Below are 17,965 nucleotides of genomic sequence, written 5' to 3' on the forward strand. Positions count from 1 at the left end.
CAGACTAGGGAAAAGCATCTAGGGTCACCCTATTAGCTTTCAACAGGGCTGAGTCATGCCCACAGATACTGATGCTAAGAGCACCTTCCTCTCTGACAGAGCTTTCTTACCTATATCTTTAAGGTACTGAAATTTTGTCTGGGGTTCCACCTGGAAGGGACACACTGACTTGTCCCTTCTGGTTCTCATTCCCTACAGGTGACTCGACAGTCCCCCAACTCGTATGTGGTGATCATGAACGGCTCATGCGTAGAAGTAGATGTGCATCGGCTGAGTGATGGAGGGCTGCTCCTGTCCTATGATGGCAGCAGTTATACCACATACATGAAGGAGGAAGTGGATAGGTAAGGGACTGTGTGAGGTCCATTTGCTGGTCATTGTATCAACCTTTCCTCTCAGTAGTCACCAGCTCTGGGGATTTTTCAGGGCCTATTTGGGTGTTCTTTTTTAAATAAAAAGAATAGTACATGTACTTAACAAAGATTTCAAGAGTACAAAAGTGTTTATTTCCAGTTAAAAACACTGTTTCTCTGCCACTCCAATGTGAGTAGAGAATGAAAAATAAGTTCTCATCTTTTCAATCAACCACTGTTAACAGTTTATTTTTGCAGAAATTTTATGTGGATATTTCTTTTTTTCCTTTAACAGCTATCATAGACCGTTCAACACCAGTTATTCAACGTTAGTGCGACAGTTTCATGAATTAACATATGTAAAGTGCTTAAAACATTGCCTGGGACATAATAAGCATTCAAGAAATTATTAGTTGTTATTAGTTGTTAGTTATTATATCATCATCATCTTCATGTTCTTTTTTTAAAATAGAGTTGTCTATTCTTTTCAATGGTCGTATAATATTCCATTATACAGATGTACCATAATTTGACCCTTATTGAAGGAGATTTTGTCTGTGTGCATTGTCAGCAAAGATGGGATGAATGTTCTGTTTTCCTGTGTGTATACAGAATAAAGTTTCCAGTTTGAGGATGGAGGGTTGTGGGTTTTTTGTTGTGTTTTTGTTTTATTTCAGATTGACATTATTCTGACATTCTCCTTTACAACCCAAGGTGCTTTATTTATTGGCTTACATACTCCTACTTACCTCCTAGATATCGTATCACAATTGGCAATAAGACCTGTGTGTTTGAGAAGGAAAATGACCCTTCAGTGATGCGCTCACCTTCTGCTGGGAAGTTAATCCAGTATATTGTGGAGGATGGAGGCCATGTGTTTTCTGGCCAGTGCTATGCTGAGATTGAGGTCAGTGTGGTGGTGGGCCTCTCAGGGCATGGGCAGGTGGGGGGAAGGTGGAGAAAGCATCTGCTGGGATGGACTAGGACTGAAGAGTAACAGAAAAGAAAAAGAAAGTAAAGAGCATCAGTTGGTTTAATTGGCTTATGAACATGATTTTAAAAACAAATAAAAAGCTCACAGTTTTTCTCTGACAGATGAGGAATCTCTTGCTCCAAAGATAGATACTGGGCAACAACAGTGCTTACTGGTTGGTTATAAAGAAAAAAAAAATAAAGATAGGTGGAGTGGGGCTACAAAACAGACAAGTAATGAAATATGAATTCCGAAAGAGTTAAGCACAGAGTGCAGGGGGGTCACTTAACCCAAATTGGGGTACAGCTGGTGGATGTGGTGGATAGTAGGGGAGGACCTCCTGAAAGAGAGGGGACTTTGAGCTTACTTTTAAAAGATGGATAGTTGGGGCACCTGGGTGGCTCAGTCAGTTGAGCATCCGACTTCGGCTGAGGTCATGATCTTGTGGTTCGTGAGTTCAAGCCCCATGTTGGGCTCCCTGCTGTCAGCACAGAGCCCACTTCATATCCTCTGTCTCTTCTCTCTCTGCGCCTCCTCCACTTATGTTCTCGCTCTCAAAAATAAAGAAACATTAAAAAAATCTTTAGGGGTGCCTGAGTGGCTCAGTCTGTTAAGCATCTGACTCTTGATTTCAGCTCAGGTCATGATCTTGCAGTTTGTGGGTTCAAGCCCTGCATCAGGCTTTGTGCTGATGGTGCAGAACCTGCTTGGGATTCCCTCTCTCTCTGTTCTCTCTCTCTCTCAAAATAAATAAACTTAAAATAAATAGAAAATTCTTTAAAAGGTAGATAGTAATATACCAGGTGAAGAAGGGCAGGACAAATGTTTAAAGGGAAGAACAGTGTGTACAAAGGCACAGAAGAGAGTATAGTATATTTAGGGAACTGCAAGTACATCGATATTGCTTGAGAATTGGCTAAGGTTTAATGGGAAGTGCCAAGCAAACATGCCAAGTAAGTCATCATAACTTGAGATCATGAAGGACCTTATGAGACACACTAAGACGTTTAGGCTCCCCTGGAGGCAGTGAGGAGTCATAAAAGGATTTTACATAGACAACAGATACAACGAGATTTGGGCTGTAGAATGATTGTATTTAGTGACCTTGTTGGAGATGTATAGAGGATAGGGAATTCTGTTGGGAGGTTTTTCAAGTACTCTAGAACAGGTACGATGAGGGCCTAAACCAAAGACATGGTTGGAGAGGAAGATTTTTGAGAAGTTTGACAGGGCTTGGTAATTGGTAGATAAGGGAGAAAGAAGAGTAAAGAATGACCCTCAGATTTTGGCTTGGGTATCTTTGGTTGACAGACCAACACCTAGATCATGGGTATAAGGAGGCTGAACTGTTAATCAAGTCTGAGTATAAAACAAGTAAAACACAAACTGTGGCAAAATCAATTTAAACATTAGAAACAAGAAATGTCGGTAGCTGTCATTAATCCCTAAAGCTAGGTCCTGAGATTTTCTAATTGCCCTCCTTCTACTTTGTTGGAGATTTCAAGGTTCTCATTATTCTGGATGGAATTAGAGATAGTGTTAGATAGGTAGACTTAGATGTTGAAGGGAAAACTAGCTTCTTTAAATCATTCATTGTAAAGAGAGGCTAAACTGTAATTTTATTTATTTTTTGTTACAGGTGATGAAGATGGTAATGACCTTAACAGCAGCAGAGTCTGGCTGTATCCATTATGTCAAACGGCCTGGAGCAGCTCTTGACCCTGGCTGTGTGATAGCCAAAATGCAGTTAGACAACCCCAGCAAGGTCCAACAGGTAAGTAGGAGGGTACTTTTAATATTGCTCTCTAAGAGTTGATTACATGGTAGGGGTAGTTTGGAGGGGCAGATGATTTCAATGCGTAGTTTGCTAGTTTTTTCTTATGCTTTTTCCCCCCGATCTCATGCCTTGTGTTTGTGCCTATAGCATTATGGAACTAGATTTTGCAGAAATTACTACGATACTAAGATTCTATGATTTCCTCTGATGATTCCTCCATTGATTTCTCTCCTTGTAGCTGGGTATGGTAAAGAGATGTCTTGGTTTTGAATGATGACTCTAAGTTGCAGTATGTGTAACCTGACTAAAAGGTAGTGGGTGACTTGATCTCTCATTGGGGTTGACAGGCTGAGCTTCACACGGGTAGTCTGCCACGGATCCAGAGCACAGCACTGAGAGGCGAGAAGCTCCATCGAGTGTTCCATTATGTCCTGGATAATCTGGTCAACGTAATGAATGGATACTGCCTTCCAGATCCTTTTTTTAGTAGCAGGGTATGAATCACTTCTCTTGGGGAAAGGGTGTACAAATAGGGTACTGTTCTCCAAGATAGTTTAAAAATCACACAAGGATTTTTTTAGAGGGAGGAAAAGAAAGCTGTTTGGCCTGAAACTCTCTCGCCTTTAGTTGTGGGATGTGGAGTCTTTAAATCCTTGCTGCTTATCTGTGTCATTGACTTCACATTTAATTGGGATTTAAACCAGAGAATGAGGGCAGAGTTAGATGCCTATATTATAGTTTCATAGTAAATACTGCATGATACTGAATCCAGATATATCACTTTATTTTGGAGATGGTTTTAATTTTGTGTGGATCTTATTTCCTTCTCAGGTAAAAGACTGGGTAGAGCGGTTGATGAAGACCCTCAGAGATCCCTCCTTGCCTCTCCTAGAATTGCAAGATATCATGACCAGTGTCTCTGGCCGTATTCCCCCGAATGTGGAGAAGTCTATCAAGAAGGAAATGGCTCAGTATGCCAGCAACATCACATCAGTCCTCTGTCAGTTTCCCAGCCAGCAGGTATTTATAGAGTTACATTTCTCTACTAGCTACCAGTTCTGGAGTTCATGTTGTGGGATTCCTTCCTGCTTGGATCCTCTGTCTGGATGTTGTGCTTTTGCAGTCTTAAGTATTGTGCCCTTCACAAATGTGTCTCAGGATATAAGCCCAATAAAATACTATATGTGAAGTGTAAAAGTATTTGTGATTATAAGAAAAAATCTTTTACTTAATAGAGGTTTATTCTTGGGCCTATGCCCTAATTAGAGGAATTTTGTGAATTTAAAGTGGAGGGATATTTGTAGTTTTATTAGCAGCAACTTCTTACTACCCCAGCAGCATGCTTATTTTTTGCCCGTGAAGCTAATTTACATGTAGAGAGTTAAGGTAGGCAAGTGAGGAATAAAGTTTGAACCTTGACTGTAAACATATCTTGCCTGTCAAGGGCCTCTGGTAGGATGGTAGCTTTTGTGTTACACTCATTAGTTCATCTAGGAAAGTGTGAAAAGAAATAAAAGTTGCTTGCTTATTTAACACAAGCCTCTAAACTATGCCCAGTAACTTCCAGCTGCTCCCAGCATGTGAAAGATGGAAATTTTTGTGTTATAATTAAGATTACTGGTGGTGATGCTACACAGGCTAATGCTTTAGGTCTCTTTGTTGGGTTTGGCTTCATTTTTTTCCTCTTTCTTCTTTAGATTGCCAACATCCTAGATAGCCATGCAGCTACATTGAACCGGAAATCTGAACGGGAAGTTTTCTTCATGAACACCCAGAGCATTGTCCAGCTGGTACAGAGGTAAAGTTAATGTGATTCCCAGGATACACAGGATTCCCAGACCTGTTCATACCCGTACCTTTCTTTATTCTAAGTACACACCAAGAGATTTATCTCAGGTTTGACTTATTAGAAAGCACTTGTGTCTTGGGAAATACAGGTATTTTCTAAATACCTTAGATATCTAAATATCTTAGGACTGTGAGCTAAAATATTTCTGATGACTTTTGTGTTCTCCATCTTTCTGTGAATTATTAAAGCATAGAAATTTCATTGCTTTTTTTTCCTGGTAATTTTGATGAAACTCTTAATTTTTCTTCTGGCACAAGGCTAAGTAAGACATTCATTCTTCTTAGCTTCCATAGCCAACTATTGGACTGAAGGAACATTCACAGAACATTTTCAACTCTAAGATGCTCATAAATTTTTCATATATCCCTGAGCCATTTCAGGAGTATAATGATCATTTCTACGTAGCAGTGGGAACTGAACCAGGGTGTTGTTCAGTAGGGCTGTCAAGTGGTTTTTGGTTTTGTTTTGTTCTCCTTTTTTTCTTTCCTTTTATATAAAACAAAAAAAACCCACAAAAACTCTTGTCTATAGGCAGATTTCTGAGGCTTAGAATTTAAGCTCTGGGCTTATTTAAATAGTCTGTTATTCTAATAGTATTAGCCTGTCAGGTTTTTCAGTGGACATTTTTTCTGCTTGCCTAGGTACCGAAGTGGCATCCGAGGCCACATGAAAGCTGTTGTGATGGATCTGCTACGGCAGTACCTACGAGTAGAGACACAGTTCCAGAATGGTAAACCTCTTCCTGAGGACTCTGTTTCTGAGAAAGCTTCCTTGTAGGACTGTGCAGCAGCAGAGCCAGTTCATCCTGTCACTAACACCTACCATTAACAAATTCTTGCCCTGTCACCACTTTCTTAAAAACTAAACCTCCATGTCCCACTAGTGCCAAAGAAAGAACAACAAAGACAGCTTGATGAGATTGTGAATCTGGTGTGCCTTCTGGGAAAGGGCTGAGATAATTTTTCTAGTAGAGATTAGTATTCCCTGTTGATGTCTTCTTGACCTTGTTTAGTGAGAGTTGGTTGAGTCATGACCAGGCTGAAATTGAAAAACTGTATCTGAAGAGCTTGCCTCTTGGCAGCCAATCCACGGATTGAACCGCGGACATGTGAAAAAGGCTCAGATTTTCCAGTACTATTCAGTGTATCATTTAGGTGGAATTTATCCCTGGCTTTCTCTGAAGAGCTTCATTAAATGATGTATGAAGTCTCTAAATGTGAAATACCTCTAGGTAGGATTTTAAAAGCTACATACTGCTGATATTGCTTCCTGCCACAAGGTGGCAGTGAAACATCATAATTAGAAATATTACTTAACATCTTACGTATTTTGCTTCCTTTTGCATCTTTTAAAGGACGGCTGTGCCACTCATAACCAGCAAAAATTCTCAAGTAAATATTAGCAAACCAAATCCATCAGTGTATATACAAAATAACACATCACAACCAAATTGTCTTTATCCTACTAATGCAAGCTTGATTAATATTGGAAAAACCAACTAATGTGATTTATTATCTAAGGGATTCAAAGAGGAAAAAACATGGTCACCTAAAGATATGGGGGAAAAATATTTGACAAAATTTAATATTCATTCATGAGAAACTCTTGGCAAATGAAGAATAAGATGGAACTTCTTTAAACATATAAAGTTTCCCCACCAAAAAATCTGTAGGGTACCTCATGCATAATAGTAAAATTGAAAGCATTGTTGAGAGCATTCTCTTTAAGACAGGAATAAGACGAGGGCACCTGCTCTCACTGCTTCTATTCAGCATCATACTGGATGTCATAGCCAGTGCAATAAGATAAAAAGAATTAAAAGGTATGAGGACTGGAAAGGAGTAAGGAAATAAATCTGCCACTGTTATATGTATGATATCTACCTGGAAAAGCTCAAAGAATCCACATATTTATTGTTGGAATTAAAGTCTAAAAAGGTTGTTGAATACAAAATTCAAATGTATATTGAATTTTGTGTGTCTTTATAGTACAATTGTTTAGAAAAGCAGTTTAGAAAAATACGCCATTTATTTTATTTTTTTTATTTTATTTTTCAACGTTTTTTTATTTATTTTTGGGACAGAGAGAGACAGAGCATGAACGGGGGAGGGGCAGAGAGAGAGGGAGACACAGAATTGGAAACAGGCTCCAGGCTCTGAGCCATCAGCCCAGAGCCCAACGCGGGGCTCGAACCCACGGACCGCGAGATTGTGACCTGGCTGAAGTCGGACGCTTAACCGACTGCGCCACCCAGGCGCCCCAAAAATACGCCATTTAAAATAGCAACCCAAAATATGGAACACTAAAGAATAAGTCTAATAAAAAATGTACAAGCCTTTTTTGAAGAAAATTATGAGTGAACAGTAATGAAGATCTAAATAAGTATCATGGTCTTAGATTGGAGTGTACACCTGCAAAGTATTGATTCTCCTGGAATTCATCTGCAGATTCACTGATGTTCAGTAAAAATCCTAGTAGGGTATCTTCATGGAATTTTTCAAGCTAATTCTAAAATTTATATGAAAGGAAAGTCTGAAAATAACCAGGATACTTCTTTTTTTTTTTAATTTTATTTATTTTTTAATATTTATTCACTTTTGAGAGACAGAAACAGAACATGAGCAGGGGAGAGGCAGAGAGGGAGGGGGACACATAATCCGAAGCAGGCTCCAGGCTCTGAGCTGTCAGCACAGAGCCGATGCAGGGCTTGAACTCACAAACTGTGAGATCATGACCTGAGCAGAAGTCAGATGCTCAACCGACTGAGAGCCACCCAGGCACCCCTAACCAGGATACTTCTAAAGAAATACAAGGTGGAGGGATTTTCCAGTGAAATATCAAGGTTTAATCTAAAGCCATATTAATGAAGAGATTGTGATATTGGTATAGGGAAAAATTAATAGACCAATGGAACATAGTAGCCCAGAAACAGATCCATCCACATATATATGAAAGTTTACATTATAACAGAACAGGCATTTAGATCATGAGGAAAGGATAGACTTCTTTCTCATTAAATGATACTACTACAATGGCTTATTTATTTCCAAAACCAAAAAAAGAAATTGGATCTCTATCTTAAACCGTATGCACAGAAGTCAATTCCAGATGAATTAAAGACTTAAACATGTTCTAAAGAGGCAAAACTTTAAGAGAGGCAAAACTTTTAAAGAGGCAAAAATTTTTAAGAGAATAGCCGTATGACCTCAGGGTAGGGAAGGATTTGTCATGGAAGACACACATCTAGTGTAAACCACACATCTAGTGTAAACTAGAAAGGAAAAGGCTGATGAAAAGATGCCATAAAGAGACTGAAAACATAAGCCACAAAGTGGGAGAAGGTACTTATAAAACCTACGCCTATAATGAAAGGGGTTAGTAAATAAGTAAAAAGACAACTTCTTTGAAAAATAGGCAAAAGAAAAAAAATAGGCAAAAGATATAAAAGGATAATTCATAAAAGGAAGGATACAAACGATCCACAAATTGAAAAGATGTGCAATCTCATTGCTAATTAGAGAAAGCCAAAAACACAATAAGATTGGCAAAAATTAAAAAATCATCTTTCACTACTTCTGTAAGTAACAGTGCAAATTTCCAAAGTGTAAACCACTTTGGAAAAGTTTGTCAGAACTTAATAGAGTTGAATGTTTTATGTATTCTTCAACCTCACAATTTTACTCTTAGATAATAAACTTTAGAGAAACTGTTACACGTTTGTAAGGAGACATATGGGACTATTTATTGGCAGCATTGTTCATAACAGCAAAATAGGAAACCATTAGAATTACATAAGTAGAATAAATAATTGAATTCTGGTATATTCCTACAATGGATTACTATACAGCAATGAAAGTTGAGGAACCAAGTTATACATATGAACAGAAGAATGTGTTTCACAAACATAATGTTGAGACGTAAATGGAATAAATATAAAGAAAAGCAAAAGAGTGAGTAACATAAAATTCAGCTTAGTAGGTATTTCTGAGGGGGAGCACATAGGATCCTTCAAAAATAATTAAAAATGTTCTAAGATAGATGGTAGTTATATGGGTATTTATTCTGCTGTATGTATATCTCACAACAAAAGGTTTTTAAAAATGTGGTGTCATTACTTTCTTTCTGCTTAGTGTCTCTGCTGTCTTTTCCCTGGGTAAATATTCTTTTTATCTGTCCTTGTTCTAGTAATTCCCTTTACCAAGATATATTTCTGTTGTGCCTTCAAAGTTAAGTGTTGGTTGGGAAAAGTATGAATTTATATAGGACAACTAATTCTATTTTGTTCTAAATAGGTCTTATATGAAATTGTCAATTCTTAATTCAGATATATCTGAATTAAGTTCTTTATTCAGATATATTTAGTTTCATATTGACAAAAATTCATATTTATCTTTAATATTTAAAACAGAACCGAGTTACCCTGGTTGAATGTACTCAGTATTCTAGGAATCCATAGTAATGCAGTCGAACTGTTCTGGTTTGTAACTTAAAATGGAATCTGAATTGAGATGATAATCCTTTAGTATTTTCATAATTTCATAAAATTCTGACCTTGATTGAGACTATTCAAACACTAATTCTCCTTTGCTTGGAAATTTAATTCTGGAGTAAGCTGTTTTCTGAAAAAGTGAATATTACTTCTATGCTGTGGTAGATATCACTACAGTAAACCTGATCCTTATGTTTCTGTGGCAAAACATAGCTTTCCTAGCCAGAACTAACCTACCCCTGGTGGCCTTATGAAGGGCCAATGAAGATGTACATAATTGTATTCTCCCTGCAGACCTTTTGACTTAATGCAAGGTTCTCCTTGATCTATGCCTTAGTTTGGATTTGGAATGGCTAGGTGTTGTTTAGCTGTTTCATGGATTCACAGGGCAAAATGTTGATTTCAGAGGTAACAACCATCCCCCTTACAGATATTGATAAGTTTGTGTTGCTTTATTTTTGAGCTAAAACTGTTCCATATAGTTAGGGGCACATGGGTGGCTCAGTCAGTTAAGCATCCAACTCTTGATTTCAGCTCAGGTCATGATCTCACGGTTTGAGATTGCGCCCCCCCCCCCCCCATTGGGCTCTGCGTTGGACATGGAGTCTGCTTGGGAGTCTCACCCTCGTTCTGCCCCCTCTTCAAAAACAAAAACCAAAACCTGTTCCTTATAGTTAGGGTGAAACATTTTCAGTGAGTCAGACATGAAGCCAGAATCTCAAGCTGGGGCAGACTTTAAAGATCATCAAATTTAATGGTATTGACATTTCTTTTTAAGCAACAGAATCCTCTCTTCTAAGGAAATCATTTCAGGAAACTAAATGAGAGTTTAGAGTAAGGGTGAGGATTGGAATTACCACCAACAGCTCAGTCTCTAAGACAAACCTTCCCTCTACCTTTTTTGGGGGGGGTGGGGATGCAAATGAGGCTCAGAGAAGGAAAGCGATTTGCCAAGAAGCACATAGGAAATTGGTAATACAGCTAGGCTTTGAGCCCAGATCTTGCACTAGATTGCCTGACTCCTACCGGCATTTCTTTTACTAAACCTCATTACCAATTCTGTACAAATCCATCCAAGAAAATTCTTTTTTTTTTAAATTTTTAAATTTTTATTTATTTTGAGAGAGAATTCCCAAGCAGGCCCTGCACCACCAGTGCAAAGCTTGACACAGGGCTCCATTGCACGACCACAAGATCATGACCTGAGCCCAAATCAAGAGTCGAACGCTTAACTGACTAAGCCACCCAGATGCCCCTATCCAAGAAAATTCTTACAATGTTTCACTGCTTATCAGGTGAATTATAGACATTAAACAAACAAACAAACAAATGGCATGTAAATGTGAACACTCAACCATAGATGAGGACCAGTTCTTTTTGCTGCTTGCAGGTCACTATGACAAATGTGTGTTTGCCCTTCGAGAAGAGAACAAGAGTGACATGAACACTGTGCTAAACTATATCTTCTCTCATGCTCAAGTCACCAAGAAGAATCTTCTGGTCACAATGCTTATTGTGAGTACCATTTTTCAGAACCTGTAAGGATGGTTGATGTTGTTGAGAAAACATTTCTCCTTCTGAGGTTCTGTGGTCAGAGGAAAAGCTTCTTGTCTCCTGTAATTTTGGCAAGAATGGCACTTGAGTTGTAGATGAATGGTTTCTCACCTTTACCTCTGTCCTTGACCTGAAGGAACCTACTCCTGTCAGGAAAGGATTGTTCTGGCTATTATGCATGCAATCATGCACAGGAACTCAAATCTCTTGATTCTGCTGAGAGATGCCTTGTGCTTCCTGGTGTCACTCATGACAGTAGCTTTAAAACTGAGTCTTATTTAGCCAGTATACTTTTTCTTCAGAACTTTTGTTTTTTCCATGAATGTCAGCAGTGGCTATTACGTCCCAAAATGTAAGAATGAAAAACAGTGTTAGAAATCCAGTACTGCCCCTCACACCAAAGAAATTTAAATTTATTCTGCATCTTCTTTGGTCCCTTTCTGTTTTACTTACATAGAACTCCAAGCTCAGATTCTTGTAATGGTAGTGGATGCATGCTTTTGTCCCTATAACCTCGTAATATGAGAGCTAGTAGAAAGTGGGAGTGAAAGGTGAGAATGTGAATAGAATTAATGTACATTTGACCAGTGGGTAGAATTTTTGTGAACTTAAGGATTTTTAAACACAGTATGTAAGTCCTTCATTCCTAGATTCTTCTGATTGAGTTAGTTCTTAGAATCAGAGTTTCATAGGACTATTGTTAGAGTCCCCAACCCATGAATCAGCTTCTGTGAATCAGCTGCCTTATGGCTGCCTTTTTTGCCTTTTTGGGGGACCAAAGTACCATTTTACTCCTAGAGTTTCCTCTCTTGTCCCTTTGTGGAATTGACATTTTTGGTACCTTAATTCCATTCTTTCTTCTTGGAGGGGGAAAAAGAAAAACTATAAATTGCCACTGCTGTTTTTTTATTCCATAGTTTAGAATAAAGGGAAACTACCTACCTCACATTTGTGTTTAACAACAGTGCCACAACTTCATGTCTGCCTAGCTGGTTAACTCTCAAGGATATAACATTTTTTTTAGAATAGCTACCTTTAAAAACATAATTACAAGGAGAGTTCATTACCTTTGCTACCATAGAATGGCTAGATGGTGGGGAAATCAGAAGATGCATTTGAAAGAAAAAAATATATATCAGCAGTATAAAATATTTCAACTTCCCCAAGTGACAGGTTTCAGCAAAGAAGTGCTATTATCTATGGTAATTTGATGATTTTTTTTCAATCAAAAGAAGGAAGATATCTGTGACTAGTTAGATTTTTTTTTAATTTTAACATAAGGATTGCTAATTCTCATTTGGATAAAACAAGACTTTGCAGCAGAAAAGGGTAATGAGGAGGGAGTGGAAGAATCTCTCAGTTTGGACCTAAAATGGGGTGTATTTGCCTTTTTAGGGAGCTAATGATGGTGAGTTTTCATTTTATTATGATTACCTTTTTAAGGACTTAACAGTTTTCTGCACTAAAAATAGACCAAAGCCCAGAATCCTTGGAGCAGCAGAAGAGTAATGATCGTCCAAGACTGTCGCTGGGTTTCTTAAATTCTAATTTGTAAGATATAGGGGCTCGGCTCGCTCCTTTTGCGGAGTGATTGTAAGTAACGCTTGCCTTAAGAATCTCATTATTGGAACACGGAGCCATATTTCCTCTGAGAATTCTGGAGTAGCTTTGAGCCGGGGCTGTTCATTTCTCAAGTAATCACGCTGGTGTGATGGAGAGAGAAAATGGCAGCTGTTCGGAGCTCAGGCCTTCAATTTTCTTCAGAGTCCAGTCACTCAAGTGTGTAATTACACGGGGGGTGCTGCAGAGGCGTTGGGGCCTGTCAGAGAACTGGTTTGAGGCTTTGCTTTCTGCTTTTGCCAGTCAGGACAGGCAGAAGCCAATGGGACTCTGACTTGCTGCTGTTCTTTTTTTCCCCACCTTGTCATCCTGATTACTTCTTACCTGCATGGATAGTGCCCAAACTTTCTTTCCAACAGGCTGAGCTCTTTGGAGAAAAGAGCTGTTATTAGTGTTTGGGTTTGGATGCATAGGACGGTGAGCAGAGGAAGAGTTGGGGGGGGGGGGGGAGGAGGAGGAGGAGGAGGGGGAGAAGAAGAAAGGTTGAAGATGTGAACCAGAAAGATGGATTTGTCCTTTTCTTTATTTTGGCATTTCACATTTTTCTTTAAAAAAACAAACCAAAACTCAGTAAATACAGTAGGATCTATAGGCTTTCATATCATTGAGTTTCTTTTGAAATATCAGCTGCTTTCACCTCATCTTAGAGACTTGGAAATCAAGAAGTTAATTGATTTCTCAGCTTGAGCTGAGAGCCAGGTAGCCGTGTCATGTGCAGCTGGAATGAAGGCTTGAGAGGTGCTCCTTTCCAATGTGATATTGCTGGATACCAGGTGTGGGTTTCCTCATTCTTTCTTTGGTAATGGCAGGGTCTCACTGCCATCACCCCATCCTACATCTGCATGAATGTTGGTAGCTGATAAAAGCTATCTTACTGGTTTGGATCACTCTTTCCTTAGGTCTCACTGTCTTTTACAGATACCACCTGGACATTGGAATTCCACAGCTTGTGTTCTCTGCCACTTCCCCTTTCTTTGCTTACCTTGGCTTCCTGATTGATGGTTATGTGCCTGGCATTTCAATCTTTTGCTTTCTAGAAGCAGGAATGTTGATGGTGTGCTTTGCTGAGCTAGATGATGATTTCTGGGGCTTTTGAACCTAGAGGGAAGGATCAAGACAATCAGGCTTCTGTGAATCAGTGTTATGAAATGTAGGCTGCTTCAAGGAACCCCTCATCCCCTCCAGGTATTAGCATAGCTTGCCTAGTAGTAGCTTGCCTCAGGCAACTTGCCTCTTGAGCAAATTTGTTCTAATCTTTTACCCTATCTGGAAAGCAGAATATCAAGTAAAATGCAAAAGTCCATTTGGAGGAACACAGTGCCTCGATTGAAACCAAAGTCTAGAAGACCAAATGTATTTTTTGAAAACTCTTTTTACTTCTTAAATTCAATTTCATAGGAAAAAGCTTGGAAATACTATTTATGTTTACTTAGAGATAGTTAAAGAGACTCTAGCCAAATTAGGCAATTTGGCACCAATAAAAATAATCAACATTCTTATAGCTGTCCAGATAACAAAGTACATGTTCCATAGCCATCTTGATGCTGAGTAGTCCTCCCCTCACTACTTATATGTTATTTCTGGTATGGTCCACATGAATATAATGTAAACCATGCTTTCTAATGAGTAGTGCTATGCCTGTGAACCTTGATTTGGTTTTAACTGGGAGCCTTCTTCTTCTTCTTAACATAACTGCAAATAATTTTATCCTATGTGTCTTAGTGAGTCCTAGTTTACTGAATACAGGTGATATTAACAATTTCTTGTTAAACCTGTCCTATGACATCCTTGGAATTACAAAAAGTCCAGCTGTGACTGGAAGAAGCTACCAGTCCATTGCTGATTTTGGGATTAGTGCCTCACCTACCTGAACAATTGTTAATGTCTTGAGAGCATTACACATTAGGTCACATTCCATTCTGAATTGTCTTCAAATCATAGATTGCTAAGATCAAGTTGGATTATTTTGGGCTCTTCTGGCAGTCAGCTGCATAACTTTGGTTATGGTTTTGACACTTAAGCACATTTGTTATATTTCTGTACATCAGAAATATTCCCTGCAGTTAGTCACCATCCAGGTTAAGAATAAATACAAGAAATAAATGTGTGATACCAATCTTAACCATTACTGAATAATTATTTTCACTTTGGCCTGCAGATTTATGCAAGTAACCTGTAATCCCAGACTCGGCAGGTAGGCTCATTAAAAAAACCTCTTTATATTGAGGAAACACATCTGCTGACTGAGTCACCATTTAATGTCATTGTTATAAAATGTTCACCAGAATTAGATGGTGATGTTGGGCCTCCCAAAGGAAGCCTGCTTCTAGTCTAGAGGGCCATAAACTTCCTTTTGGATGTTTGTATCTTCGGATTGTTGGTTCTGATAGGTAGAATTGTCTTCAGTGTCTGGTGGTTTCTTTTAGGACCTGAACATACCTGGTCTTTCTTGTCCAGACCAAGGACAAGGAAGGGATGAGAAGGTTACTCTACATTTAATTTTCTTTTAAAAAAAAAAAATTTTTTTTTAATGTTTATTTATTTTTGAGACAGAGAGAGACAGAGCATGAACGGGGGAGGGTCAGAGAGAGGGAGACACAGAATCTGAAACAGGCTCCAGGCTCTGAGCTGTCAGCACAGAGCCTGACGTGGGGCTCGAACTCACAGATTGTGAGATCATGACCTGAGCCGAAGTCGGCCTCTTAACCGACTGAGCCACCCAGGCGCCCCTACATTTAATTTTCTATTGCCAATCTTTTTCTTGTTTAAAAAAAATTTTTTAAGTTTATTTATTTTGGGAAAGAGCGAATGGTGAAGGGGCAGAGAGAGGTAGTGAGTATCCCAAACAGGCTCCGCACTGTCAGCACAGAGCCCAATGCGGGGCTTGAACCCACAAAATGTGAGACCATGACCTGAGCTGAAGTCGGACACTTAACTCACTGAGCCACCCAGGCGCCCCGGCCAATCTTTTTCTAAGTGCTCATGATGACAATGGGCAAAATAATATTTGAATGGAAAATATCCAGGTTAGGATAAACTAATGGATGTAGTAGTTTATTGATACTATATTTGCTACTTCACATCCCAGAAAGGCCTGGTTTCTGTACTTTATCACAAGGAGCCCAGAAAAAGGTTGTCGCTTGGTGATTATGAATGAATAATTATTTCCCGATTATTGTTTTAAGTCTCCATAGTTCCCTTTTCTTTCAGATACTGTTTCCTTTTCCCTACCTCTTTTCTCCCTCGTTTTCTCTCATAGTGGAAAGATAAAAGGAAAAAAAATGGTTTTTTAAAAAGTGGTTTTGTGTATTGTTTTAAATTAGAACATGATCTATAGTTAGGCAAGAAGATAGCTCCATTTTTATTTCTTTATTTTAATTTAATCCCAAGAGGTAAACCTGGATTTCCTTTCAAGGGAAAACATTCCAAAGCTGTCATGTCTGATACAAGTAGGTAGCTAGTGTTCTTATTTTGTTATGTTGGTTTTTGTTGTTAGATGTTGAGACTTTAGTCTGGACTTTTGCAGAGTAGCTGAGTTTTACTTCTCAGGACACCTGTTAGGTTTTTAGATCTTTCAATGGGACATTCTGATGGGTGGAGGAAGTACCTCAGAAAGGAATGTTTTTCTCTATTAGGAACATTAGGAAAAGAGGGATTTAATAGAAAAACCTTATCTTGGTTTCCTTATTCACTGTGATCTGTCTGTTCTTCTGTCTTCCTGTGGTCTTGTCCCTGGTGATTTTATACATTTCCTTGAAATTCTATTTCGCTCCTTAGATCTCAACAAAAGATGTAGCTTAGTTGCATTTTCTCCCTCCTTTTTTCTCTTAATACCTAGGGTAGGTTGAACAGGCCCTCTGGTCTATGACCACATGCTCAACCGAACCCTGGATTTATAGTCACTTGATAGGCCACTTTCTCCTCCTCACTCAGATCAGTGACTTCTGTGTGCCAAACAGGTGAATCTTCCCCCTCAGATCAGTGAACTTACTGTGTTCAGCATGTGAAAACAGTACTTGCACTTCCTTAACTATAAATCCCATCGTGTGTTTTATGACTCTGGATATTTGGAGCAGACCTCTGGTGGGTGGATTGGAGGCCAGGAGGTATTTCCTGCTTTAAAATGTTTGAGAAGCCTTCTTCCCAGCATAGTGGTGCTGAGTACTCCCAAACCGTTTACCCTGTGGTGTGGAAGGCAGTAGGGATTGTAGAAGAGGTGTTTTGGGAAATGCCTATCTGCCCCAAAAGCTGAAAGTCTCAAGCTTTTGTTTATACTGTTGCGATAAAGGGACCATAAAGGGTAACCTTTGAGATGAAGAAAGTTAAATATGAAATGGAGGCTTTTCAGGAAAAAGGCCGATAATCAAGGTAAGGAAGAAAATTAAAAGGCAGCAACAGGAAGCCTTTTGGGATCTGGTCATCTGTCATGTCCTATTTATAGTAGAGGGAGAATAAAAACTCACTACAATATAAAAGCAATTATTTCAAACTCAAAGTAGAGGGAACTATGCCTAAAGGTATATATTTTATGTGGTATTGTTTAAGATTTTTTTTTTAATGTTTATTTATTTTTGAGAAGAGAGAGAGCCGGGGAGGGATCCGAAGTGGGCTTTGCGCTGACAGCAGAGAGCCCGATGCAGGGCTTGAACTCACGAGCCGTGAGATCGTGACCTGAGCCGAAGTTAGACGCTTAACCAACTGAACCACCCAAGCGCCCCTAGTATTTAGAATCTCTATAAATAACTCTGTACATTTCAAAAAAAAAAAAAAAAAGGACAGCTATTTATAAAATCCACATTTGCAGTTTTTTCAACTTAGATGAAAATTACATGGATAATGGATGAATTTAGGGAATGAACTAATACTCCACTGGAGAAGAAGTATTTTTCTTAAAATAGATAGAGATTTTTTTTCTTAACTAATTTTAATTTTTAGAAAAGGAAGGACCCAATTGAATAAACCCATGGATTGTATAGTAGTAGCTTGGTTTTTTTCCTCTACTCCATCTAAGGATTCACCATGTTTAGTTATTGTGGAATGATTCTTGGTACAGCAAGAGGATAAATGATTTCAGGAATAGAATTGTCAACATATGAGATAGTGTTTTTATATAGTGTGTGTTCATAAATGAATAATTTGCTCTTGTGTTTCTGTTTTGCACCCTCCTGGGATGTTGAACATTTGGTGTTTGGAATGAAAACCACCAGGAGTGGTTCCTTTTGCCTTATTCTGCCTTCTTTCCAAAAGTGGGAGAGGGAACAGGAAAGCCTGACTCAGTCCCTATATTATTTAAAACCTCTTAAAAGTTGGAGGCATCATCTGTTGTTTTTTACTCAGAATCCCTTGGCCC

General features: G+C 38.7%; 1 protein-coding gene across 21 annotated transcripts in view; it reads left to right on the plus strand.

The window, feature by feature from the left end:
* Positions 1-17,965, plus strand: part of ACACA (acetyl-CoA carboxylase alpha) — a 280,099-nt gene that overhangs the window by 121,060 nt on the left and 141,074 nt on the right. For all 21 annotated transcript variants that reach the window (XM_006940119.5, XM_019817560.2, XM_045044080.1 and 18 more), the window contains 8 exons: positions 199-344; positions 1,110-1,260; positions 2,966-3,100; positions 3,451-3,597; positions 3,935-4,123; positions 4,801-4,901; positions 5,594-5,682; positions 10,832-10,956. In XM_006940119.5, the coding sequence (XP_006940181.2) occupies positions 199-344; positions 1,110-1,260; positions 2,966-3,100; positions 3,451-3,597; positions 3,935-4,123; positions 4,801-4,901; positions 5,594-5,682; positions 10,832-10,956 (1,083 nt within the window). The remainder of the gene's footprint in view (positions 1-198; positions 345-1,109; positions 1,261-2,965; positions 3,101-3,450; positions 3,598-3,934; positions 4,124-4,800; positions 4,902-5,593; positions 5,683-10,831; positions 10,957-17,965) is intronic.

This window comes from Felis catus, chromosome E1 (genome assembly GCF_018350175.1).
Source record: "Felis catus isolate Fca126 chromosome E1, F.catus_Fca126_mat1.0, whole genome shotgun sequence".
Classification (NCBI taxonomy): domain Eukaryota; kingdom Metazoa; phylum Chordata; class Mammalia; order Carnivora; family Felidae; genus Felis; species Felis catus.